The sequence below is a fragment of the Pseudophryne corroboree genome, chromosome 7 (genome assembly GCF_028390025.1).
Source record: "Pseudophryne corroboree isolate aPseCor3 chromosome 7, aPseCor3.hap2, whole genome shotgun sequence".
Lineage (NCBI taxonomy): Eukaryota > Metazoa > Chordata > Amphibia > Anura > Myobatrachidae > Pseudophryne > Pseudophryne corroboree.
In genome coordinates this window covers 284,252,511-284,279,670 of record NC_086450.1, presented here as the reverse complement: position 1 = coordinate 284,279,670, position 27,160 = coordinate 284,252,511, and the positions used below count along the sequence as shown (strand labels likewise).

General features: G+C 43.4%; 2 protein-coding genes across 3 annotated transcripts in view; one reads left to right on the top strand and one right to left on the bottom strand.

Annotated features, from left to right (window-relative positions):
- Positions 1-4,007, top strand: part of KPNA7 (karyopherin subunit alpha 7) — an 86,082-nt gene extending 82,075 nt beyond the window's left edge. For both annotated transcript variants that reach the window (XM_063934170.1, XM_063934169.1), the window contains exon 11: positions 3,845-4,007. In XM_063934170.1, the coding sequence (XP_063790240.1) occupies positions 3,845-3,940 (96 nt within the window). In that variant the 3' untranslated portion in view covers positions 3,941-4,007. The remainder of the gene's footprint in view (positions 1-3,844) is intronic.
- Positions 1-27,160, bottom strand: part of ARPC1A (actin related protein 2/3 complex subunit 1A) — a 450,685-nt gene that overhangs the window by 328,479 nt on the left and 95,046 nt on the right. The gene's annotated exons all lie outside the window — the stretch shown is intronic.

The following is a 27,160-nucleotide window of genomic DNA, read 5'->3' as shown; positions in this document are numbered from 1 at the left end:
GTTATCAACGGTAAGTTGTTACCATAACGTATATTTTGTTGGATCCTCCAGGAACATGTTAAAGGTGCTCTTATGATATTGAGGGATTTCGATATGGTTGTTTTATCCGATGGCTGATGGATCCCGATCAGCCGCATAAGGTCACAGTAGGATCCAGACGTATCCTCGAATTTCCGTCAAATATTGGCGGACTGACTGGACGCGTGGAGAGCCAAACGCCTGACTATAAGACGATTATTATATACACGTTCATCGCTTATATTCCAGAATAGTCTCTGTTCTGACTGATAAGTGGTTCTTGGGTAAAATTTCAATTTTATGTATAGACTGTCCTGGTCTGACCACTCGCCTCTGTTTCATGGAATTTATCACAGCAAATGGTTACTCCAGGCCCTTAGAATATGGTTCCCCAATCTCCATCTGCCTCCCAAGCCATTCACCAATCGTTACTGCAGTATCTCTCCACTAATCACTCTGTTTGCATTCACCCATTGGTGTACTCTCAAGGCTGTAGTCCAGGGGTCGGCAATTCAGTCGGCTACTAGAATTAAAAGGGAGTATAAGCTTCAGTATGAGCAGGCGGTAGCTAAATCTGCAGAATTAGAGGTTGCCCATAAGGCAGACCCTTCACACAAGGCATGTTACAATTTTTTACTTGTTGCTCATGAAGCATTTAACGCCTTTAAGAGAAGTACACCGCAATATTACACGTCTTAACCAAAGATTCTATACTTTTGGCAAATGTGTAGGATGTCTCCTAGCTCGTAAATTAAGGAGACTTCAAGTGAAGGGGAGGGTCTATAGCGTTTATAACTCTGAGGAATCTAAATTGACACTCAAATGCTATTGCTAATGAATTTGCAGATTTTTACTCAAAACTATATAATTTAAGATGCCCTTAACACCCCTCAACCACCTTCAGAGCATATTGAAGCTTTCTTAAGCAGTCTCTCGCTGCTGTCCCTGGACACTGAGCCTTGTATGTCCCTCTGCTTGCCTTGGTCTTGTCGAAGGCAGAAAAAGCGATTTAATTCTCTTGCCTCGGAGAAGGCCCCAGGCCCAGATGGGTTCCCCTCTAACTTTTATAAGGCCTACAAAGCAGATTTGGCACCCGTTTTATGGTCTGTTTATAACAAAGCATCTGACTTTAAATGTTTTCCAAAGGAGATGCCTGAAGCACAGAGTCACTATCCCTAAACTGTATAGAGCCACTACATCAGTACAAAATTATCGGCCCATTGCATTAGGGAACACTGATGTTAAATTATATGCCAAACTCATTGCCCAGCGTTTGTGCCCTTTATTACCCTCAATGCCGACCATGTTGGGTTCGTCCCAGGCAGACGGGCCTCAGGCAACATCCAAAGAACTTTTTAATATTATAGAATTCTGTAATTCTAAACAAATCCCCTTATTGCTCTCCCTGGATGCCGAGAGAGCTTTTGATAGGCTACATTGGCATTATATGCAAGCCACTTTGAAGCTTTTCGGCATCAGAGAGAGGATGTTGGATTTTATTTTGGCATTGTATTCCTCTCCTACTAGGGTTGCTGTAAATGGGTGTTTATCCAATGAAACCAGGCAGGGATGCCCTCTCACCACTTATCTTTGCCTTGGCCATAAAGCCCTTGGCTGAGAGTATTGGGTCCTCTGCCAAGGCCTCTTTACGGATGATATCTTGTTTATGCTTCAGCAAACATTCTTTGCCTCGCTTGCATGCCATACTAGATGACTATGCTAAGGTCTCCTACTATAAGCTAAACACTTCTAAAACTGAGGCCCTGGCGTTCAATGTTCCAGTGGTTGCTCTTAAAGAGCTGAAAGATAATTATAAATAGACATGGCAATCTAAATCATTGAAATACTTAGGAGTTCAGTTGGCCCATGATTATCTCTTAGATAGTAACTGTCCCCTTGCTGCTTGCATTTGAGACTGACTAAAGAGTGGTTTTTACATAAGAATTCCTGGTTGAGTCACGTAGCAGGCAGCCACAATGGTATTACTTCCCAATCTTATGTACCTCCTTCCGTACAATTCCTTGGCCTTTGCAATCAATTTAACAAACTTCTGGCGCATTGTGTGGAAAGGGGCCAGGTCTAAAATAGCAATGAATGTTTTTATTCTTCACAAAAATGAAGGTGTTTGGCCTTCCCTGACTTTGAAACACCTACCACAGTGCCTGCTTACTAAGTCTGCTCACTGACTGGTTCACATTGGACAATCCTAAACCTTGGGTACTTAAAGAACACTCTTTCATGAAACCCTTCCCTTTGTCAGAATTGTTATGGTTACCGGCAGGATCTCCCTTGTATCATTTTGGCCGGGTCAGAATGAATCTAGTGACCCTGCAGACATGGTATAAGTGTCTCATGTGAGGGTCTCTTTGCCCACGCTAGAATTTTTGTCTACCATTGCTTGTCTTCCTAACCGGTGTCTCAACTCTTGGGCTACCAGAGGTCTAGTGCACCTTAAGGACTGTTTTGACTCAAATGTTTGTTCTCCCATAGCCTACAATTATCATGATGTCCCGAAACATGACTTTTCTAAATATTTGCTAATCCGACATTGGTTGAGTTGTCAACCTTCAATCACCATTGATTCCTTAGCTACTCTGAAGCCAATCTGTTCCTGTTTGCAAGCATCACGTAGTAGAGGTAGAATCTCTTGGTGGTACCTGTACCTGCTCATGGGTACCAAAAGGGAAATTGCCATCCCAGACAAAATGGGAACTCTACCTTGCTAGATCCCTTATGGTAGATGATTGGAACCAGATTTCTCGTTTGTTTCAAAATATCTAAATTTGTGGGCCATTCTGAAATGTACAATAAATTGTGTCACTGAGCTTATTTTACTCCGGAAAGACAACATTGAATTTGGCCTTCCGCCTCAAAATATTGCTGGAGATGATGCGGATGTGTAGGTACCCTTTATCACATTTTCTGGACCTGCCCAATGCTACAGTACTTGTGGGCTAATGTGTGTGAGCTTATTAAAGAGGTGCTAGTAGATGTCCCTGTTGATCCTGCAATTGCCCTATTTCATTATCATTCAAGTTTATTTTCTGAAGACCAAGCATATTTACTGGGCCATATTTTAATATCCACAAAAGCAGCCATAGCTGAACTTTGGAAATTAACATTGATCCCTAGCCTTGCTATGATTATTAATAAAATTCATAAGCAGTATCTCAATGAAATGGTTGACTGTACATATATTCTTCTGCCTCATCGCCCCTCATGAAATGGTTTAAGTGGGGTGAATACATGGAGAAACGGGGACAGCCTTCTATATACAGCACACCTAGATTTCCCCTCACTCAGGGGCAGATGTATTAAGCCAGGTGAAGTGATAAAGTGGAAGGTGATAACGCACCATCCAGTGAGCTCCTAACTGTCATTTTTCAAACCCAGCCTGTAACATGGAAGTTAGGAGCTGATTGGCTAGTGCATTATCACCTTCCACTTTATCACTTCACCAGGCTTAATACATCTGCCCCTCAATTACTTGTTTTCCTTGATATGTCTTTTTACAAGTTAATGGTCGTAGATTCCTTGGAGACTTTGATGTATTTCTCAAGGCTCTTGTGTGCTCTCATAGTTACTGTAACTTGAGTTAATGTACTCTTTTTACTATTTTAGCGGTACTGCATGTTATGGTATCCTTGTCATAATGGGATATTTATTTGTACCCTGCATGTTTCTTTTTCTGTACCCCTATTTGTTTGTTACCTTTTTAATTCAATAAATACTATTGATAAAAAAAAATCTATTCAGTTTTACACTTTGAGACAATTATTTATATTGATCTTGCTTTTGATAACACATGTTTTTTGGTTTTCCTTAGGAGCTGGATGAAATGGCTGAATTAGAGCCCGAAGCTACCAAGGAAGGTTACACATTTCAAGCCGCGAATATGCAGAAAGAGTCTTTCAATTTTTGATTGTAAACAGCAAGGTTATCATAATGAAAAAAAATGGTAAAATAAATAAATCAACCTTTGGAAGTAATCTGTAGTTGATCCTAGTCCTTAATGGCTCAAAGCAACAAGTCTAGAATAGAATGAATGTATATGTAGATGTATGTATGTATGTGTGTATATATATATATATATATATATATATATATATATATATATATATATATATATATGTGTGTGTGTATATTTATTTATTTATTTATTTAATAGATGTATGCCTCACTTGGTGGACTGCCCCTCTTTGAGGGGTCTGTACTGCTGCCCCTATTCAGACTGCATTGCACTCATCTGGTCCCATGTTAGAGAAGTACAGTATCTCCCATGCATTACTGCTTTACAGAGGACTGGTGAACTAATGCTGTGCACTCCAGTCACTGCACACTTGTGCTGTGTAGGAGGTAATCTGTGTTCACAAAAAATTAATCTTTTACACTAATCACTTTTAGCTTGTATTTATAGCAAGAATTGCCAGTTCCTAGAAATTGGACACATTGTAGCAAATATATATTTGCACTCCAATTAAAGCACGGATCACCATGGCTGCATCATGGCCACAACAGAGATACTTTTAAAATAGAAAGTAGGAATCTGGATAATACAGTTAAAGTACTAAAACAAACAATTGATAGGGTCAATTAACTTGGTGGATAGGGAAAATTTAATCAATATGTAGATTTCTCCCATTGTGGCACCTAGACACTTGGGGGTACCTTCATTTGAAAGGTTGTGGATCGACAGTGTTATGGTTGACAGTAATTAGGTCAACAGGTACAAAAGACTGACTCTGAAATGGTTGACCAGTTTTTGGGGGGCCAAATCTTGTACGTACGTACGTACGTACGTACGTACGTATGTATTCCTGGACTTCCAAATGGGTGAAACAAATGCGGTGATTTAATTCAACAATTCGGGGAACTGCCCCCCATCATCAGGATGTGTGTGTGTCCTGATGACGGGGGGCAGTTCCCCGAAACGTTGAATTAAATCACTGCATTTGTTTCACCCATTTGGAAGTCTAGGAGTGCCTCTTTGCGATATAGAGAGATAGTATTTATTAATTTTCTCTCCAGACCACTTGACTAATCATTTCTTAGATGGTTGCTTACACATGTTTATTGGGGATGTAGTCAATATACCAGCTGTCAGGATCTCTGCATTCAGGAGACAGACACTGGAATCCCATCAGCTGGCATTTTACTGACAAATGGAATAACGACACCCAAAGTATTCGCATTGGTTAATGGGTCCACACCACCAACTGAATGGAAATATAACCTGTGGCAAGCGCAGTATAGAATACAGTTGTCTGGTTGTCCGCTTTATAGTCAATGTTTCAATGCCTTGAAGTCAGTTGGCGTTTTCTTCAGGACAAGCCAACCGATTAAAGGCATGGAAGTGGACTACTAGATAACTTTATTCTGGACTTTTGAGTGCCACTATATACTGTATAGGGATTTAGTCAGGATCCTGGCAGTCAGAATAAAGACACTGGAATTGTGACCGCTGCCACACCTATTCCCACTCCTGGCTGTCCATGATGCCCATGGAGTGGGAAGAGAACCCATGGCGAGTGCAGTGAGCCATCGTGGCTGCAAGGGGCTTTGTTGCACTTGCCCGCCCTCTGATTCTGGCCAGATGGAATGGAGTACATCAGACAATAAAGAAACAGACCATAGTACTTTCAGAAAAGGTAAAAAGGTCACTAGCCTGGTGGCTACAGATATCCAAAAGGGTCTCCCCTTGTCTAGATGGGATATCAGATTGGGAGGTCCTGACAACAGATGCCAGTCTTCAGGGCTGGGGAGCAGTGCCTGGAAAATTATGGTTCCAGGGACAATGGACCAAAGAAGAAAGTTGCCTGCCAATAAACCTGTTGGAACATCGGGCCTCGGAGGTCATTCCGAGTTGTTCGCTCGCAAGGCGATTTTAGCAGAGTTGCTCACGCTAAGCCGCCGCCTACTGGGAGTAAATCTTAGCATCTTAAAATTGCGAACAAAGTAATCGCAATATTGCGATTACACACCTCGTAGCAGTTTCTGAGTAGCTTCAGACTTACTCTGCATCTGCGATCAGTTCAGTGCTTGTCGTTCCTGGTTTGACGTCACAAACACTCCCAGCGTTCACCCAGACACTCCTCCGTTTCTCCGGCCACTCCTGCGTTTTTTCCGGAAACGGTAGCATTTTTTCCCACACGCCCATAAAACGGCCTGTTTCCGCCCAGTAACACCCATTTCCTGTCAATCACATTACGATCGCCAGAATGATGAAAAAGCCGTGAGTAAAATTACTAAGTGCATAGCAAATTTACTTGGCGCAGTCGCAGTGCGGACATTGCGCATGCGCATTAAGCGGAAAATCGCTGTGATGCGAAGATTATTACCGAGCGAACAACTCGGAATGAGGGCCCATATTCATGGCATTGATTCAGGCAAAGGACACTCTGCAAGAAAAACCAGTCCAGATCCGCTTGGACAATGCAACGGCAGTAGCGTACCCCAACCATCAGGGAGGAACTCGCAGCAATGAAGGAAGTAAGTCACATACTAAAGTGGGCAGAACTCCATCTTCCAGCAGTGTTCATTCCAGGAGTCCTAAACTGGGAAGTGGATTTTCTCAGTCGACACCATTCAAGCAAGCAAATGGGCTCTACACCTGGAAGTATTTCAGACTCTGGTGGACAAGTGGGGTTTGCCAGAGAGATCTCATGACGTCCTGTCTGAACAAAGTACCAGCATACAGGTCAAGAACAAAGGATCCCGGAGCGATCCTTGTGGACACACGGTCAGTGAAGTGGGACTTTCATCTAACATATCTGTTTCCTCCGAACAGAAGGCAATTGGTACATAGATCTGCAGAGGATGTCGATGGATGCTCCAATTCTGCTCCCTCAACGTCCAGATATACTAATGCAGGATCTTTGTTATCACAGGCATCTGGATAGATTTTCTTTGACGGCGTGGCTATTGAAACCTCTACCCTGAAGTCAAGAGGATTCTCACAACAGGTAATTCAAACTATGCTCAGAGCAAGGAAACCCTCCTCAGCTCATATTTATCACCGAATATGGCAACCCTATATTCATTGGTGCAGTGAAAGTATGGACCCAAAATCTTTCAGAGTATCCAGGGTCTTAGATTTCCTTCAGGCAGGAATGGATAAGTGTTTGAAGGTGGCTTCCTTGAGAGTGCAAGTATCAGCATTGACTGTATGGTTTCAAAAGAAAATTGCCAATTTACAGAATGTGCGTACTTTTTTTCCAGGGAATGCTGCGCATTCAACCGCCTTTTGTCCCTCCTGCAGTGCCTTGGGACTTAAGTCTAGTCCTCAAAGCCCTTCAAGTTGCTCCGTTTGAACCCCTGAATAAAGTGGATCTTAAATGGTTGACAGCTAAAGTTCTCTTTCTACTGACTATAGCATCAGCTAGAAGAGTGTCAGATTTAGGAGCGCTGTCATGTAAATCTCCTCCTCTTTTTCTGATTTATTTTTCATACATACATACATACATACATACATACATACATACATACATACATACATACATACATACATACATACATTAATAGAAGAATTGGCGCCAGGGGGTCGCATCAACTCCCACTATTCCAACCCCTAATTGTTTAATACTTTTAAAAAAAATAACATGTTCCATCATAAAACATTTATTAAAAACCTATTCAAATTAATACAGAGGAGATATAATATTCCACACTTTAAGATGTATGACTCTTAGCGCTGAATACAAATGTTGAAGGATCACAACAATCTCCTCCTTATAGTTGGTTCGGAGATAGCTTCACAACACAGACAACCCAACGCGTTTCGTCTTATACAAAAGACTTCATCAGACTTCATATACATAGTGACATTTACATATTTAAATAGAGCTTTGTTCAGAATGATGCCATATTCCCTCACCTTCTATACATCTGCAGTGGACACTCAGTACCTGTGCAATGAAGCACCAGACTAGATGTTACCCCTTATAAAGGGAAAAGTGATGATGTCATCATCACATATCCTATTTTGATTGGTGCACAAATAAAGGCTAATTATAGCCTGATTATTAATGGTATAAACTAACCAACCTATGAATTTTATCCTCTTATTAGGATTAATTCACTATAATAATCCTCACCCTTATATCCACCCAATATATAAAAGTTTAATTGTTATATGACCCGCAATGCATTGCAGTGAGTCTCATTTGAAAGCTGCTTTTGTGAATGAATTACAGTATTAGTAGCCAATCACTGTGTAATAGGGGTGGGTACTTTAGCCTCTGATATTAGAATATCTGTGCATATCTATAAATAAACATATTGTGAGCACTTAAGAGACACTGCTGTGGGGAAAGTGCTTCCCGTCAGCACCCTCCACCACCTCTGATCGTTAATACGAATGGTCCAGGACGCTGCACGCGTCCGCTATAGCGGGACCTTATGCGTTCCAGCACCATCTTTGTTTTGCATTCCAAAAGCAGCTTTCAATGACTCGCACTGCAATGCATTGTGGGTCATATAACAATTAAAATTTTACTTATATTGGGTGGATATAAGGGTGAGAATTATTATAGTGAATTAATCCTAATGATGATAAGAGGATAAAATTCATAGGTTGGTTAGTTTATACCATTAATAATCAGGCTATAATTAGCTTTTATTTGTGCACCAATCAAAATAGGATATGGGATGACATCACCTTTCCCTTTATAAGGGGTAACATCTAGTCTGGTGCTTCATTGCACAGGTACTGAGCGTCCACTGCAGATGTATAGAAGGTGAGGGAATATGGCCTCATTCTGAACAAAGCTCTGTTTAAATATGTAAATGTCATTATGTATATTTTATTCATGTATATTTGCAATATTGCACTTTAGTGCTTTCAATGGTAGGATATATTCACTTTCACATCTCTTTTGATTTTGTGATAGTATGTAATTAAAAGTTTATTCTTTGATAATTCATTCCAGCACTTTTAGAGTCTGGGTTTAAAGATCAGCACTTTCATTATGTCAATCAATGAAGCAGCTGGACTCATTAGAGTATTTAATTGCTATGGGCCAGAATGGTAGTAGTGATCAGCAATAGTGTTTTGTCTTAAAAACCTCCAATAAATGTTATACCTAAAAAGGGAGGTTGTTCTTTAAATACGGTTTCATTATAAAATGCATCAATTATCCGAAGTCAAAACTGATATCATTGACTAATTAAATATCTGATAGTGACCATTCACTAATTTGCCCTAAATATGAATTTATTAGGTTTCCTTTCTAAGTGACCCTTCAGTACCTTGGTTTCCGAATTTTTGTACCAGTTCTCTCACCACAAGGTATGTGAGGGGACATTATGATATATTTTTATTACATATATAATATGAACACTGTATATATGATGAGGTCAATATTTTTCCAATTAGGCCACACTGATTGTTCATCAGAAAGCCTCAGTGTTATATTGAAGTTTCCATCATGCATGTATGAACAAGTTTTGTCACATTATACTGTTTGTATAAACTACTGTACTTCTCAGCTGCTTGAGGTAGGACCCAAGATTCAATTGTAATTTTCTTCCTTTTCATTCTGTCTGCTCTGATATATCCTTGTTCTATTATAATGATATGTTCCGCATATATTTTGATTGAATGTATTATGCATTTTTATTAAGGAACAATTATTTTAAGTTCTGATAAGATTTCTTACAATTGTAGAGATACCCCTGATGAAGTCTTTTGTATAAGATGAAACGAGTTGGGTTGTCTGTGTTGTGAAGCTATCTCTGAACCAACTATAAGGAGGAGGAGGAGATTGTTGTGATCCTTCAACATTTGTATTCAGCGCTAAGAGTCATACATCTTAAAGTGTGGAATAATATATCTCCTCTGTATTAATTTGAATGTTTTATGATGGAACATGTTGTTATTTTTAAAAAAAAGTATTAACCAATTAGGGGTTGGAATAGTGGGAGTTGATGCGACCCCCTGGCGCCAATTCTTCTATTGTTGTATATTCCTTATTTCCAGTCCCTTCTAACAGGGGACTTAGTTGAGTCAGGCTGCCTATACCAAATAGTTTACGTACGTATTTTATTCAGGGTGACAGGTTTTACAAATTAGCGCAAAGGGAGAGTATTTGTTTGATTAATTGATATATATGTATATATATCATATTTTATAACAAATTTTTTTTTTATTCCAGATAAAGCAGTTCTTAGAACTAGGTCTGGTTATCTTCCTAAGGTGGTATCTAAATTTCACCTTAACGAAGAAATTGTAGTCCTGGCTTTTCAGGTATCAGGACTTTCTGCGGGAGAAGTGTCGCTGGACGTAGTCCGGGCATTAAGGATCTATGTGGATCGTACCAGTGCCATCAGAAAGACAGATTCTCTCTTCATTCTCTATGGATTTCACAAGAGGGGATGGCCTGCTGCTAAACAGACACTAGCAAGATGGCTTTGAATGACTATTTCAGAAGCGTATTCTCAAGCTGATCTCCCTGTCCCGGCTAATGTCTCTGCTCACTCTACACGTAAGGTAGGTCCTTCATGGGCAGCACAACATGGTGCTTCAGCAGAACATATGTAAGGCAGCCAGATGGTCTTCCATTTACACATTCATTAGACATTATGGCTTGGATACTTTTGCCTCTCATGACGCTGAATTCGGACGTAAGATTCTCCTGTCCAATCAGGAGCATCCCCACCACTAAAAATTGCTTTAGGAAATCCCTTTGGACCCTGCCGGAGAAATATACGTTATGGTAAGAACTTACCGTTGATAACGGTATTTGTCCACAGGTTCCACAGGGATCCCACCCTGACGCACCTGATTTGAGGATCTTTATACTCGCTAAACTCTTCCCTCTTGCATGGAAGGGTGTGCATGTGTGTTCTCGCCTGAATAGGGTTCTACATAATGCTCCTGCCTAAATGCTTTGGAATCCAACTGATTTGCATGAGCTAGTGGGCGGGGATATATGGACGGGCCCATTGCATCCTGGGAGGACTGAAAGCTTGTGATCATTTGGTGCCAATCCACTATCACTCCATCATATCCCATTGTTATCCTGTGTGTATATAGGAGAAATACAGTTATCAACAGTAAGTTTTTACCATAACGTATATATTGGGTAGAAATAGTACCATAGGATTTTAATTCTTTCCTATTAACCTAAGAAAGGTACCAGCTATGAGTACATCAATAAAGCTCAACAGTAACACTATGCATTTTAATGATTATTATTACAATGATTCAAATGAGAATTTATAATGTGGAATGTTTATAAAATGGTAGCAATGAGGGGGCATGGCCTGGCTGCAGACCAGAGCGGATGTGTTTTCTTGCAGCTTCTCTATGATCCACCGTTTTGGAGGCCACAAGACCACGTTCATGTCCAGTTCCTTGTCCTGCTACCTCTTATGCGCTTGACACACGTTTCTCTGCCAGAGACCCGAAGCACAGGAAATGTGCAACCTGACCATGGCCTGCTGTAAGACCTGAAGGTCTGAAGTGTGGGATGCAGCAGTGTGGTCTGATACTACTGCCACAGCGGCTATGAGATGTGACCGCTGAAGCTCCTACTCTTTGCTAAAGCGGACCACACTTCTCCTGCTCCTTGACTAACCTCCTTTCTCCCAATCTAGGAGAAATCTTGGACACCTCACTCCCCTTAAGATCACACATTACTTCAATACATTGTGTGTCCTACTGGCTGGGTCGAGGACACAGCACTATATTTGTATTGTCTTTTGGGGCTTGATGTGCTTCACTGAAGATCTCAATCTACATCACACTATAATCATTTTTACTTTTTCTACTGAAAGTTGTGATTAGTCTATCTGCATTTTCCCTGAAGGTGATTCTGTGTATATGATCTTCCATAGCAAATAATACAGATTTGGTTGGATGCTGCAGTCCACAAAGGTTTCTGCATTATCACAGGATACTCTGGAAATGTGACTTTTTTTTTTTTTTTTTTACCCCATTTGCCCGTCACCTCCTGTTTTGAGCTTTTGATTTAGTAATCTTTAAGTTTCCTATATACTTCGGAATCTGTGTTTTTGAAGTCCCATCAATATGCCTTTGAAAAAGTTCAAAGGGACCAAATCGGCCCCACAAATGCACTTTTTTTTTTTTCTCGGCATCTGGAGGAAAATCACGTCACCTGCTTCACCTTCTCAAGCAGCTTCTCTTAACTCTCCCAGTTCAGTTTTACTTGCACAAGAGTCCACGGCCTCGTTAGATGGTCCTTTTACCCTACCCTCTACACTCCATGCTCTATTTTTAAAGCAGACATTACTGCGGAACTTAAGTCTACTATTCAATCGTTAAATTCTGCTATTTCTGAGATTGGCACCAGAACAGACCACATAGAAAACAAATATGGGACCTATCCATTGATAGTAATCATGCTACATTGCCTAAAATAATGCTCACGGAGTGATCTCTGGTTACAAGCTAAAGTCTACACCTATGAGAATGTATGATGATTATGCTTTTATTCTCTTTTTTTTTTTTTTTTGCTCTTCTCTTTGCAGTTTAATAGGTTATGTTCAATGGGATTTTATCTTGACATTATTCATTTAGCTCTGTTTGGGTATTATGCAGAGGTTCTCAAATGCGGCTCTCAAGGAACCCCAATGGTCCAGGTCACGTTTATTCATGCTTGGCCACAGGTGACTTAACTAGCACCTCAGTCAATTTGATTTAGCCATCTGTGCTGAGCCATGGATATGCCTAAAACCTCGACCGTTGGGGTGCCTTGAGGACCGCGCTTGAGAACATCTGGTATAATGAATAATGGAGGTATCTACTTAGATTTAATCTTAGTCTGAGATATTTTACTTTTTTTGTTAGAAAAGTACTAGGATTCATTTTACCTGTGTTTGTATTATGACAGGAGGTGGCGGTAGGTATTTAAGGCTTACCTGCCTCCTACTTATAATTGTTTGTCCGTCATGCAGTCCTTGTGATGGACCCTTCAGCTCCTTCTGTTCCTTTTCTATACCTTTTTATCATTTTTTTTTTCTGTTTTTTATTAAATGATATGTACTTTGATGTTCTCTTACCTTTTAAGGTATGAGCATGCCCATAACATAACAATGTACCTACTTATCTGTCTATGCCACAACATCTTTTTTTTTTTTTTTTTTTATATCCACCATGGTGAAGTTTTTAAATCTTAATGTGAAAGGTAATAACTCACCCCGCTAGAGACGCCTAGCTCTGAAATACTTTGCAGATCAGAAGGCAGAGATTGTTGCTATTCAAGAATCACATTTCCCATTGCACTCTCCCCCCACAATTCTCTAATAACAATTACCCAACATTATATATTTCATGTGGTCCGTTTAAGAGAAACTGAGTAGCTACATTATACTCTCTCCCAAATCTTGTTCCTTTCAATTGGAGAGTAAGTGGGTGGATTGCAATAGTGGATATTTGATTCTGGTAGGGAAAATTGAGGCCGTGTTACCGGCAACCCGATATTCCGGCGGTCAGCATCCGGACGCCGGGATCCTGGCCAAAGAATGCTAGCGGTGGGGGCAAGCACAACGAAGCCCCTTGCAGGCAGGTACTATTCCCACTCTATGGATGTCATGGACACTCACGAGTGGGAATAGTCCCTGCTAGTCTGTATGCCGACTGTTGGGATTTTCATGGTGCAGGATGTAGTGGTTAGTATTGTGACCAGCGGTCTCCTGACTGCCGGTCACATAGCTACATCCCGGAAAATACGTTCTAGGTATGTTACTCTTACGTCCCTATATGCTCCCAATACCAAACACCTCGCTTCCTCAAAACTTCTTTCAAAAATTGCAAGATATTTAATAAGGGGCAGTTTTTCATTGAGTGATTTTAACCTTTCCCATGACCCTCAGATAGGAGAGGGGACTGCTGCAGCGGCGCCTCTACCAATTACATGGCGCTGCTGTGGCTCCAGTCCCCCTCCCCGCTCCTCCTCCTCTGGTGCTGCCAGCATTCATTCTCTCTCTCCTGCCGTAATGTGTAAAAAGGGGGGACTGTCTGCCGTAATTTGAATTGGTATTTTGTGGCCACACCCCTTCCCTGTGAAGCCACGCCCCTATATATTTTTCACACGCCTACGGCGCACACTGCCCCTATCTTGCATGGGGGCGCCAATGCCGTTTCTTGCACACAGCGCTAAAATGCCTAGTTACGGCACTGGTTCAGTGTCCTCCAGGATTACGCTAGTGTCTTACATTCAGGGCCGGCTCCAGGCATGTTCGACTAGAGTGGCCGCGCTGGGCGCCACTCTTATAGGGCGCCGCACGCTGCGGCCGCCATATTCCTGCCTGGAGCCAGCCTTCAATCAGTGTCCTGGCCGCTTGTGTGCGCGCTATGCAGCGCAGCGCCGGTGTCTGACGTTAGACGCCGGCAGCGCGCATAGCGCGCATACAGAAGTGTTCATCCGTCCGCCCACCCGCCCGCGCCCACAGCAGTACTCCCCCCTCCCGGCTCCCAGCACCGCAGTGACATGTAAGTGAAAATCTGGCACGGTGGGGTCATAGCTGCACTGTGGGGGCATTTATGTTTCTGGCACTGTGGGGGCATATCTGCACTGTGGGGGCATTTATGTTTCTGGCACTGTGGGGGCATATCTGCACTGTGGGGGCACTTATGTTTCTGGCACTGTGGGGGCATATCTGCACTGTGGGGGCATTTATGTTTTGTGGCACGGGGGGCATTTATGTATCTGGCACTGTAGGGGCATATCTGCACTGGGAGCATTTATATATCTGGCACTGTGGGGGCATATCTGCACTGTGGGGGCATTTATGTTTCTGGCACTGTGGGCATTTATGTTTCTGGCACTGTGGGGGCATTTATGTTTCTGGCACTGTGGGGGCATTTATGTTTCTGGCACTGGGGGCATTTATGTATCTGGCACTGTAGGGGCATATCTGCACTGGGAGCATTTATGTATCTGGCACTGTGGGGGCATATCTGCACTGTGGGGACATTTATGTTTCTGGCACTGTGGGGGCATTTATGTTTCTGGCACTGTGGGGGCATTTATGTTTCTGGCACTGTGGGGGCATTTGTTTCTGGCACTGTAGAGGCATTTATGTTTCTGGCACTGGGGGCATTTATGTATCTGGCACTGTGGGGGCATATCTGCACTGTGGGGGGCATTTATATTGTGGCACTGGGGGCATTTATGTATCTGGCACTTATGTATCTGGCACTGTGGGGTCACTGATTTATCTGGCACTGTGGGGGCACTTATGTATCTGGCTTTGTGGGGGCATTTATGTATCTGGCACTGCTGGGGGGCATGTCACGTGTAGCTGGCACTGCTGGGGGGTATGTCACGTGTAGCTGGCACTGCTGGGGGGTATGTCACGTGTAGCTGGCACTGCTGGGGGGTATGTCACGTGTAGCTGGCACTGCTGGGGGGCATGTCACGTGTAGCTGGCACTGCTGGGGGGCATGTCACGTGTAGCTGGCACTGCTGGGGGGCATGTCACGTGTAGCTGGCACTGCTGGGGGGCATGTCACGTGTAGCTGGCACTGCTGGGGGGCATGTCACGTGTTGCTGGCACTGCTGGGGGGTATGTCACGTGTAGCTGGCACTGCTGGGGGGCATGTCACGTGTAGCTGGCACTGCTGGGGGGCATATCATGTAGTGTATCTACTAGGAGTCTGGCTAGGCAAAGTGTCTAACGTGCGCTGCCTGGCGCAAAGTGTCTAACGTGCGCTGCCTGGCGCAAAGTGTCTAGGAGGTTCTGCCTGGCGCAAAGTGTCTAGGAGGTTCTACCTGGCGCAAAGTGTCTAGGAGGTTCTACCTGGCGCAAAGTGTCTAGGAGGTTCTACCTGGCGCAAAGTGTCTAGGAGGTTCTACCTGGCGCAAAGTGTCTAGGAGGTTCTACCTGGCGCAAAGTGTCTAGGAGGTTCTACCTGGCGCAAAGTGTCTAGGAGGTTCTACCTGGCGCAATGTGTCTAGGAGGTTCTACCTGGTGCAATGTGTATTAGCTGCACTACTATGTGGTGTAATGCGAATTGCCACTATTCTGTGGTCATGCACCTTCCCCACGAAGCAACGCCCCTAAATTTTTGCTGCGCGCCTTCGCCGCGCACTGTCCCTGCTTCTGCATGTGGGTGGAGGAGCACCAAGCATTACAGTATGTACATCATTTTGCCCTCCTTACTTAAAAATGTGCCCTCCTTGTGATCAGCACCCTGCCCTAAAACGTGAACACTATCATGTGTAGCTGGCACTACTGGGGGGCCTATTGTGTGTAGCTGGCACTGTTGTGGGGCATGTCATGTGTAGCTGGCATTGCTGCGGGGCATGTCATGTGTAGCTGGCACTGCTGCGGGACATGTCATGTGTAGCTGGCACTGCTGCGGGGCATGTCATGTGTAGCTGGCACTGCTGCGGGGCATGTCATGTGTAGCTGGCACTGCTGCGGGGCATGTCATGTGTAGCTGGCACTGCTGCGGGGCATGTCATGTGTAGCTGGCACTGCTGTGGGGCATGTCATGTGTAGCTGGCACTGCACATTATGTGTGTAAGGAACACTAATGTGGCTGTTCTGCATAAGGCTGCTAATTGTGTGCATAGAGGGGGTGTGAAAAAATATATTTATTTATAGTTTGATAATATGAAGTTACGAGGCCACACCCACTTCCCCAAGAGGCCACGCCCACTTTCCCCGAAGCATAGGGGTTGGGGGACGCTTTTACATTTTCTCGCTCAGGGTGCTAGTAGGCCTGGAGCCGGCCCTGCTTACATTATAAGCTAAACACATCTAAAACTGAAGTGCTTCCTTGATATGGACCAACCTTTTCTCCAATCATTAAAATCACAGTACAGTTATTTTTGGCAAGCATCTTCCTTCCAATATTTAGGAATTAAAATTCCTGTAAATCTTCAAGATGCGGTACCATGTAATTACTTACCTCTTCTTGATCAATTTACAGATCTCACAAAGCAGTGGACAAATTATGATATATCTTAGATGGGGGTGTCTCTCCTCTATTAAAATTTTGCTATTCCATATTTGTTTAGGGCCAATCTATATTTGGTTTCAATTACTTTACTTAAGTTTTACTCTGTCCATATCTATCTTTCTCTGGAAAGGTAAGAAATCTGGGATAGCTAGGGATCGTTTTCAAAGGTCTAAGCGTAGTGGGGGCCTCGCCTTTATTAACCTTGAGTTTTGTCAACAAGCATGCCTGCTTGATCAAATGAAGGATTGGTTTCTCCTGGCCCTTCTAAACCTTGAGTAGATATTGAAAAACGTATGTGCCAGGATTTTCCTTTAGGTTACCTGATATGGACCAGAGTTAATTATAGACCATCTTCTGCTACTTAAAACATAGTAACATAGTATTTGAGGTTGAATAGAGGCAAATTGCCCATTGTGTTCAACCTGTTTTAAGTTTTGATGATTCTACATACTTGCTAAATAATGTTTTATGACTAGTTAGCTACTATAACTCATGTTACCCCCGGATTTCCCACGTTGATATTTTAAGTATTATAAGCTTGGATAGCTGTTTCATTCAGAAATTTATCCATTCCTTTTTTAAGTCCAATTACAGAGTCCGCCATTACCACCTTCCCTGGCAGGGAATTCCACATCCTGATTGCCCTAACAGTGAAGAACCCTTTCCTTCGTTGCGTTTGGAAATTTCTCTCCTTCAGTCGCAGCGAGTGCCCACGTGTCCTAAGCTGTTTTTAATTAAAAATTCCTCAGATAACTCTTTGTGATGTCCCTTTACATATTTGAAGATATTAATATCTCCTCTTAGGCGCCTCTTTTCTAGTGTATACATATTCAACCTAGTAAGTCTTTCCTTATAGTCCAATCCTTCTAGGCCTTTAATCAATTTAGTAGCTTGCCTTTGAACACTTTCGAGTTCACTGTCATTTTTATACAATGGTGCCCAAAACTGAACACAATATTCCAGGTGCGGACGTGCCAATGCCGTATACAACGTCATGATTACATCTGAGTCCCTTGTCTCAATTCCCCTTTTTATGCACGCTACCACCTTCCCTTCTTTACTGCGTTTTGACATTGTGTACGGTTATTAAGCCTATTATCAATGAATACCCCCAAATCTTTGTCCAACTCTGTTTCCCCTAGGCGTTCCGCATTTAATATGTAGGATGCAAGTTTGTTTTTAGTCCCAAAATGCATAACCTTGCATTTGTGTGTATTGAACCTCATTTTCCATTTAGACGCCCAGAGTTCAAGTTTAGATAGATCATTCTGCAAGGACTCCACATCCAATTCTGAATTAATTACCTTACACAGTTTAGTATCATCTGCAAAGATTGACACTGTGCTTTCCAGGCCTATTTCTAGGTCACTGATAAATATGTTGAATAGTAGTGGTCCGAGTACGGACCCTTGTGGTATTCTGCTGACTCCTGGGGACCAGGTTGAGGACTTCCCGTTGACCACTACTCGCTGTACCCTACTATCCAACCAGCTGCTTATCCATGTGCAAATAGTTTTTCCTAGGCCAATCTCCTTTAATTTGATCATCAGTCTCCTGTGAGGAACTGTATTGAAGGCTTTTGCAAAATCTAGGAAGACCACATCCACTGCTTTTCCTTGATCAAGATTATTGCTCACTTCCTCGTAGAAGCTAATTAAGTTAGTCTGACATGACCTGTCCCTCACAAACCCATGCTGGTTCTTGCTAATAATCCTAGCGGACTTTAGATACTCCTGTATGACGTCCCTTTAGAATTCCTTCCAATATTTTCCCCAATATAGATGTTAAACTAACTGGTCTGTAGTTTCCCGAAAGATTTTTGGATCCCTTTTTAAATAATGGCAGTACCTCAGCTATACAGTAAAAATGGAAAAAACAATCACAATGCGCTACCAATGGTGTAGGAGCAGCCTGCCACTGACACAGGAACCTTCACCGAAATTCCAAGATATACATATACAAAGAAAAATGGAAAGTGGTGGGCGCAACACCATATAATCTTACATATAAGAAAACGATGGACTGAAGGATTCTCTTAGTCCGACAGCAAGGGCTTAGTGGGTCTGAAGTGAATTCTCTCTGTATACCTTCTCAAGGTATGGTTTTTATCTCGGTATGAAGAGACAAATCATAGAACAGCCCAGTTGGACAAAAGACAACCGATTTATTCACACTAAGCACTCACAATTTGACAGTTAAAACGAGCATGTAACCACATGTAAAGTGGATGGGGCTAGCTGGCATCTGGTACTCAAATTACCCTCTCAAAAGGTACTGGAAACTCTGGAATCCACAGCACATCAGGAGAAAACGACAGTCCAGGTCAAACAGCTAGAGCCCTTCACAATCGAACGCCACCAGCTTAACGCGTTCGGACTACACAAGTCCTTCCTAAGGAGTTTCCAGTACCTTTTGGTACAAATTGTGCTACCTTGTGCTACAAATTCAGCGAGCAATAGTCTGCTTAGAAGCAGGAGCACCTATTTTGTTGGGTGCCTACAGGATAAAAAGCGAGTCAGTTTTCCTGACTCCAGCCGTCCAGTAACTTTAGAAATTCAAAAGCAGAAGATTCCCTGTACTGGGCACACGCGGACAAGTATACTTTCTTAAAGTCAAATATCTGTTACGATAGATGACCACAGATTCTAAAATATAACTTTTAATATTACTAAAACATGAGCGAAATATAGTGCTTGTGAATAATTGTGAATAAATTTAATAAAGTGAATTAAAAAGCCTAGCCACTGTAATGATGTATTTCTTCACTGTCTCCAATGTTTTAAACAGTGTTTCAGTATTAGTAACAACTAAAGTTGCCAAATGTCTTGCAATGATACATTTGTATCTGGGAGTAAACAACTCCTTCATGTAACTTAGTGATACCACCACTATTCTAATTTTGACTTCGTGTTTTCAGTGTGCGCATCACTGACTACAATTTACTGTATTTAAATGGTGGGCCATGATATAATGTTGCCTCCTCTGAATAATGTATTGATTACTTTGCTGCTTGGGGGATAATGTCCCTGTGCTACTGTCCTAAATAATTATATGGTGCCTTATGTGTTAATTTTCTCCTTGAGCTGCCCTTATTACTGTCTAACAAAGTTCTCAGACAGATGGGGCTTGATATCATTCTCTACACATATGTATCGTTGATAATACTCTTTACTATATGGCTGTGAGTCATATTATTGATCCTATATCAACATCACTTGCACATAATGTTTTTCATGCATTTACCATACAGCCACTGCTTTTTATCAGGTTCTACTCAACATCTGTTATGCACGTGTGTAGTTTATTGAACAGTTTTTACCAAATAGTTGATATTTATCCTTAATACTGAAGCAAATGTTTCTTTAATATCACAACCAAAATGCTCATTAGGCAATCATATATATTGTAATATTTCCTTGTATCACATTTACCAAACAGATTATTTCATAATAGGACAGTTGATTATTCAGTATTGTGTACAGCACATATATTTTCTTTATTTCTAATAGTAAATAGTGCCTGCAAGTTCATCCACACTGTAGCTGGGACCACTATGTATCCCCTCAATATTTTGCCGCTATTACATTAAACGTTACAGGGCCGGCACAATGGGATCTTATACTTTAAACCCCAGTGCAGCAATATCATCGGCTCCCTCCCGCAGCGTGTATCAGCGGGAACAAGCTACAATGTAGCTGGGACCACAACGTGTCCCCTCAATGTTTGGCCGCTATTGTATTAGGTGTTCTAGGGCCGGCACACTGGGATCTTAATAGAAAGTCCCAGTGCATCTGTCTGAGAACTTTCTGTTAGACAGTAATAAGGGCAGCTCAAGGAGAAAATTAACACACAAGGCACCATATAATTATTTAGGACAGTAGCACAGGGACATTATCCCCCAAGCAGCAAAGTAATCAATACATTATTCAGAGGAGGCAACATTATATCATGGCCCACCATTTAAATACAGTAAATTGTAGTCAGTGATGCGCACACTGAAAACACGAAGTCAAAATTAGAATAGTGGTGGTATCACTAAGTTACATGAAGGAGTTGTTTACTCCCAGATACAAATGTATCATTGCAAGACATTTGGCAACTTTAGTTGTTACTAATACTGAAACACTGTTTAAAACATTGGAGACAGTGAAGAAATACATCATTACAGTGGCTAGGCTTTTTAATTCACTTTATTAAATTTATTCACAATTATTCACAATTCACATGCACTATATTTCGCTCATGTTTTAGTAATAATATTAAAAGTTATATTTTAGAATCTGTGGTCATCTATCGTAACAGATATTTGACTTTAAGAAAGTATACTTGTCCGCGTGTGCCCAGTACAGGGAATCTTCTTCTTTTGAATTTCTATACTTACGCTATCCCTTGGAGCACCTCCCAATAGATAAAAGGTATATACCTAGATTATTGAACATAAGGGAAAGGACATATATTACATATATACATAAAAAATATTGAATGCAAATAAGTGTCTGTGCGACTCATCCTTTACCTACGTCCAGTAACTTGGAATCTTCCAAGTCCCTAGTAGCCGCGGGCACTACAATAGGTTGGTTCAAGTGAAAAGCTGATACCACCTTAGGGAGAAACTGGGGACGAGTCCTCAATTCTGCCCTATCCATATGGAAAATCAGATAAGGGCTTTTACATGAACAAGCCGCCAATTCTGACACACGCCTGGCCGAAGCCAAGGCCAATAACATGACCACTTTCCACGTGAGATATTTCAAATCCACAGTTTTCAGTGGCTCAAACCAATGTGATTTTAGGAAACTCAACACCACGTTGAGATCCCAAGGTGCCACAGGAGGCACAAAAGGGGGCTGAATATGTAGCACTCCCTTTACAAATGTCTGAACTCCAGGCAGTGAAGCCAGTTCTTTCTGGAAGAAAATCGACAGAGCCGAAATCTGGACCTTAATGGAACCCACGTTTAGGCCCATAGTCACTCCTGACTGTAGGAAGTGCAGAAAACGACCCAGCTGAAATTCCTCTGTTGGGGCCTTCCTGGCCTCACACCACGCAACATATTTTCGCCAAATACGGTGATAATGGTTTGCGGTTACTTCTTTCCTGGCTTTTATCAGCGTAGGAATGACTTCCTCCGGAATGCCCTTTTCCTTTAGGATCCGGAATTCAACCGCCATGCCGTCAAACGCAGCCGCGGTAAGTCTTGGAACAGACAGGGCCCCTGCTGTAGCAGATCCTGTCTGAGCGGTAGAGGCCATGGGTCCCCTGATATCATTTCTTGAAGTTCTGGGTACCAAGCTCTTCTTGGCCCATCCGGAACCACGAGTATCGTTCTTACTCCTCGTTTTCTTATTATTCTCAGTACCCTTGGTATGAGAGGCAGAGGAGGGAATACATAAAACCGACTGGTACACCCACGGTGTCACTAGAGCATCCACAGCTATTGCCTGAGGGTCCCTTGACCTGGCGCAATATCATCTTGTTTTTTGTTTAGGCGGGACGCCATCATGTCCACCTGTGGCCTTTCCCAACGGTTTACCAACAGTTGGAAGACTTCTGGATGAAGTCCCCACTCTCCCGGGTGTAGGTCGTGTCTGCTGAGGAAGTCTGCTTCCCAGTTGTCCACTCCCGGAATGAACACTGCTGACAGTGCTAAGACGTGATTTTCCGCCCATTAGAGAATCCTTGTGGCTTCTGCCATCACCATCCTGCTTCTTGTGCCGCCCTGTCGGTTTACATGGGCGACTGCCGTGATGTCTGATCGGATCAGTACCGGCTGGTTTTGAAGCAGAGGCCTTGCCAGACTTAGGGCATTGTAAATGGCCCTCAGTTCCAGAACATTTGTGTAGGGACGACTCCTGACTTGACCAAAGTCCTTGGAAATTTCTTCCCTGTGTGACTGCTCCCCAGCCTCGAAGGCTGGCATCCGTGGTTACCAGGACCCAGTCCTGTATGCCGAATCTGCGGCCCTCTTGAAGATGAGCACTCTGAAGCCACCACAGTAGAGATACCCTGGTCCTTGGAGACAGGGTTATCAGCCGATGCATCTGAAGATGCGATCCCGACCACTTGTCCAAGAGGTCCCACTGAAAGGTTCTTGCATGGAACCTGCCGAATGGAATTCTGCTTCGTAAGAAGCTACCATTTTTCCCAGGACTCGTGTGCAGTGATGCACCGATACCTGTTTTGGTTTCAGGAGGTCTCTGACTAGAGATGACAGCTCCTTGGCTTTCTCCTGCGGGAGAAACACTTTTTTTCTGTTCTGTGTCCAGAACCATCCCCAGGAACAGTAGGCGTGTGGTAGGAACCAGCTGTGACTTTGGAATTTATAGAATCCATCCATGCTGTTGTAGCGCTTCCCGAGATAGTGCTACTCCGACCAACAACTGCTCCTTGGACCTCGCCTTTATAAGGAGATCGTCCAAGTACGGGATAATTAAAACTCCCTTTTTTCGAAGGAGTATCATCATTTCTGCCATTACCTTGGTAAAGACCCTCGGTACCGTGGACAGTCCAAACGGCAGTGTTTGGAATTGGTAATGGCAATCCTGTACCACAAATCTGAGGTACTCCTGGTGAGGATGGTAAATGGGGACATGTAGGTAAGCATCCTTGATGTCCAGGGATACCATGTAATCCCCCTCCTCCAGGCTTGCAATAACCGCCCTGAGCGATTCCATCTTGAACTTGAATTTTTTTATGTATGTGTTCAAGGATTTCAAATTTAAAATGGGTCTCACCGAACCGTCCGGTTTCGGTACCACAAACAGTGTGGAATAGTAACCCCGTCCTTGTTGAAGTAGGGGCACCTTGACTATCACCTGCTGGGAATACAGCTTGTGAATTGCCTCTAGCACAGCCTCCCTGCCTGAGAGTTGTCGGCAAGGCAGATTTGAGGAAACGGCGGGGGGGAGACGCCTCGAATTCCAGCTTGTACCCCTGAGATACTACTTGAAGGATCCAGGGATCCACCTGTGAGCGAGCCCACTGATTGCTGAAATTTTTGAGGCGGCCCCCCACCGTAACTGGCTACGCCTGTGGAGCCCCCGCGTCATGCGGTGAACTCAGAGGAAGCGGGGGAAGAATTTTGATTCTGGGAACTGGCTGACTGGTGCAGCTTTTTCCCTCTTCCCTCGTCTCTGTGCAGAAAGGAAGCGCCTTTGACCCGCTTGCTTTTCTGAAGCCGAAAGGACTGTACCTGATAATACAGTGCTTTCTTAGGCTGTGAGGAAACCTGAGGTAAAAAATTTTCTTCCCAGCTGTTGCTGTGGATACGAGGTCCCAGAGACCATCCCCAAACAATTCCTCACCCTTTATAAGGCTCTATGTACCTTTTTAAAGTCAGCATCACCTGTCCAGTGTCGGGTCTCTAATACCCTCCTGACAGAATGGACATTGCATTAATTCTGGATGCCAGCCGGCAAAATATCCCTCTGTGCATCCCTCATATATAAGACGACGTCTTTAATATGCTCTTATGTTCGCAAAATAGTATCCCTGTTTGACAGGGTCACAGACCACGCTGCAGCAGCACTATCTGCAGGTCTCAGTCTAGTACCTGAGTGTGTAAATACAGACTTCAGGATAGCCTCCTGCTTTTTATCAGCAGGTACCTTCAAAGTGGCCGTATCCTAAGACGGAAGTGCCACCTTTTTTGACAAACGTGTGAGCGCCTTATCCACCCTAGGGGATATCTCCCAGCGTAACTTATCCTCTGGCGGGAAAGGGTACGCCATCAGTAACTTTTTAGAAATTACCAGTTTCTTATTGGGGGAACCCACGCTTTTTCACACTTCATTCACTCATTTGATGGGGGAACAAAACACTGCCTGCTTTTTCTCCCCAAACATAAAACCCTTTTTTAGTGGTACTTGGGTTAATGTCAGAAATGTTTAACACATTTTTTATTGCCGGGATCATGTAACGGATGTTCCTAGTGGATTGTGTATATGTCTCAACCTCGTCGACACTGGAGTCAGACTCCGTGTCGACATCTGTGTCTGCCATCTGAGGGAGCGGGCGTTTTTGAGCCCCTGATGGCCTTTGAGACGCCTGGGCAGGCGCAGGCTGAGAAGCCGGCTGTCCCACAGCTGTTACGTCATCCAGCCTTTTATGTAAGGAGTTGACACTGTCGGTTTATACCTTCCACCTATCCATCCACTCTGGTGTCTGCCCCACAGGGGGCGACATCACATTTATCGGCATCTGATCTGCCACCACATAAGCCTCATCAAACGTGTCGACACAGCCGTACCGACACACCGCACACACACAGGGAATGCTCTGACTGAGGACAGGACCCCACACAGCCCTTTGGGGAGACAGAGAGAGTATGCCAGCACACACCAGAGCGCTATATAATTTAGGGATTAACACTATATTGAGTGAATTTTTCCCAATAGCTGCTTGTATATACACTATTGCGCCTAAATTTAGTGCCCCCCCTCTCTTTTTAACCCTTTGAGCCTGCAAACTACAGGGGAGAGCCTGGGGAGCTGTCTTCCAGCTGCACTGTGAAGAGAAAATGGCGCCAGTGTGCTGAGGGAGATAGCTCCGCCCCTTTTTCGCTGACTTTTCTCCCGCTTTTTTATGGATTCTGGCAGGGGTATTTATCACATATATAGCCTCTGGAGCTATATATTGTGATATATTTGCCAGCCAAGGTGTTTTTATTGCTGCTCAGGGTGCCCCCCCCAACGCCCTGCACCCTCAGTGACCGGAGTGTGAAGTGTGTATGAGGAGCAATGGCGCACAGCTGCAGTGCTGTGCGCTACCTTGGTGAAGACTGATGTCTTCTGCCGCCGATTTTCCGGATCTCTTCTTGCTTCTGGCTCTGTAAGGGGGACGGCGGCGCAGCTCCGGGAACGAACACCAAGGCCAGTTCCATACGGTCGATCCCTCTGGAGCTATAATGGTGTCCAGTAGCCTAAGAAGCCCAAGCTAGCTGCAGCAGGTAGGTTCGCTTCTTCTCCCCTTAGTCCCTCGCTGCAGTGAGTCTGTTGCCAGCAGGTCTCACTGTAAAATAAAAAACCTAAAATAAACTTTCTTTCTAGGAGCTCAGGAGAGCCCCTAGTGTGCATCCAGCTCGTCCGGGCACAGAAATCTAACTGAGGTCTGGAGGAGGGTCATAGTGGGAGGAGCCAGTGCACACCAGGTAGTACCTAATCTTTCTTTTAGAGTGCCCACTCTCCTGCGGAGCCCGTCTATCCCCCATGGTCCTTACGGAGTTCCCAGCATCCACTAGGACGTCAGAGAAATGTTATTTTCTGGATAATTTTGAGAGTTGGCCTTCTCTTTAAGATTGATTTTTCTAACTAACTATCTTTTGCGATGTAGATTTCTATTCTCCTATGGATCTACTGATGGGTACTTTCAGGACAAGCCTACTAGTCGTATTTATTGATTACCTGATAAATTTGCGTTTTTTTATCTTCCTTTTTTTTTTTTTGTCTTTGTTCCCCTGCTATATACACTGCTCAAAAAAATAAAGGGAACACTAAAATAACACATCCTAGATCTGAATGAATTAAATATTCTTTTTAAATACTTTTGTTCTTTACATAGTTGAATGTGCTGACAACAAAATCACATAAATTATCAATGGATATCAAATTTATTAACCCATGGAGGTCTGGATTTGGAGTCACACTCAAAATTAAAGTGGAAAAACACACTACAGGCTGATCCAACTTTGATGTAATGTCCTTAAAACAAGTCAAAATGAGGCTCAGTAGTGTGTGTGTGTGTGTGTGTGTGTGTGTGTGTGGCCTCCACGTGCCTGTATGACCTCCATACAACCCACACAAGTGGCTCAGGTAGTGCGGCTCATCCAGGATGGCACATCAATGCGAGCTGTGGCAAGAAGGTTTGCTGTGTCTGTCAGCGTAGTGTCCAGAGCATGGAGGTGCTACCGGGAGACAGGCCAGTACATCAGGAGACGTGGAGGAGGCCGTAGGAGGGCCACAACCCAGCAGTAGGACCGCTACCTCCGCCTTTGTGCAAGGAGGAACAGGAGGAGCACTGCCAGAGCCATGCAAAATGACCTCCAGCAAGCCACAAATGTGCATGTGTCTACTCAAACGATCAGAAACAGACTCCCATGAGGGTGGTATGAGGGCCCGACGTCCACAAGTGGGGGTTGTGCTTACAGCCCAACACAGTGTAGGATGTTTGTCATTTGCCAGAGAACACCAAGATTGGCAAATTCGCCACTGGCGC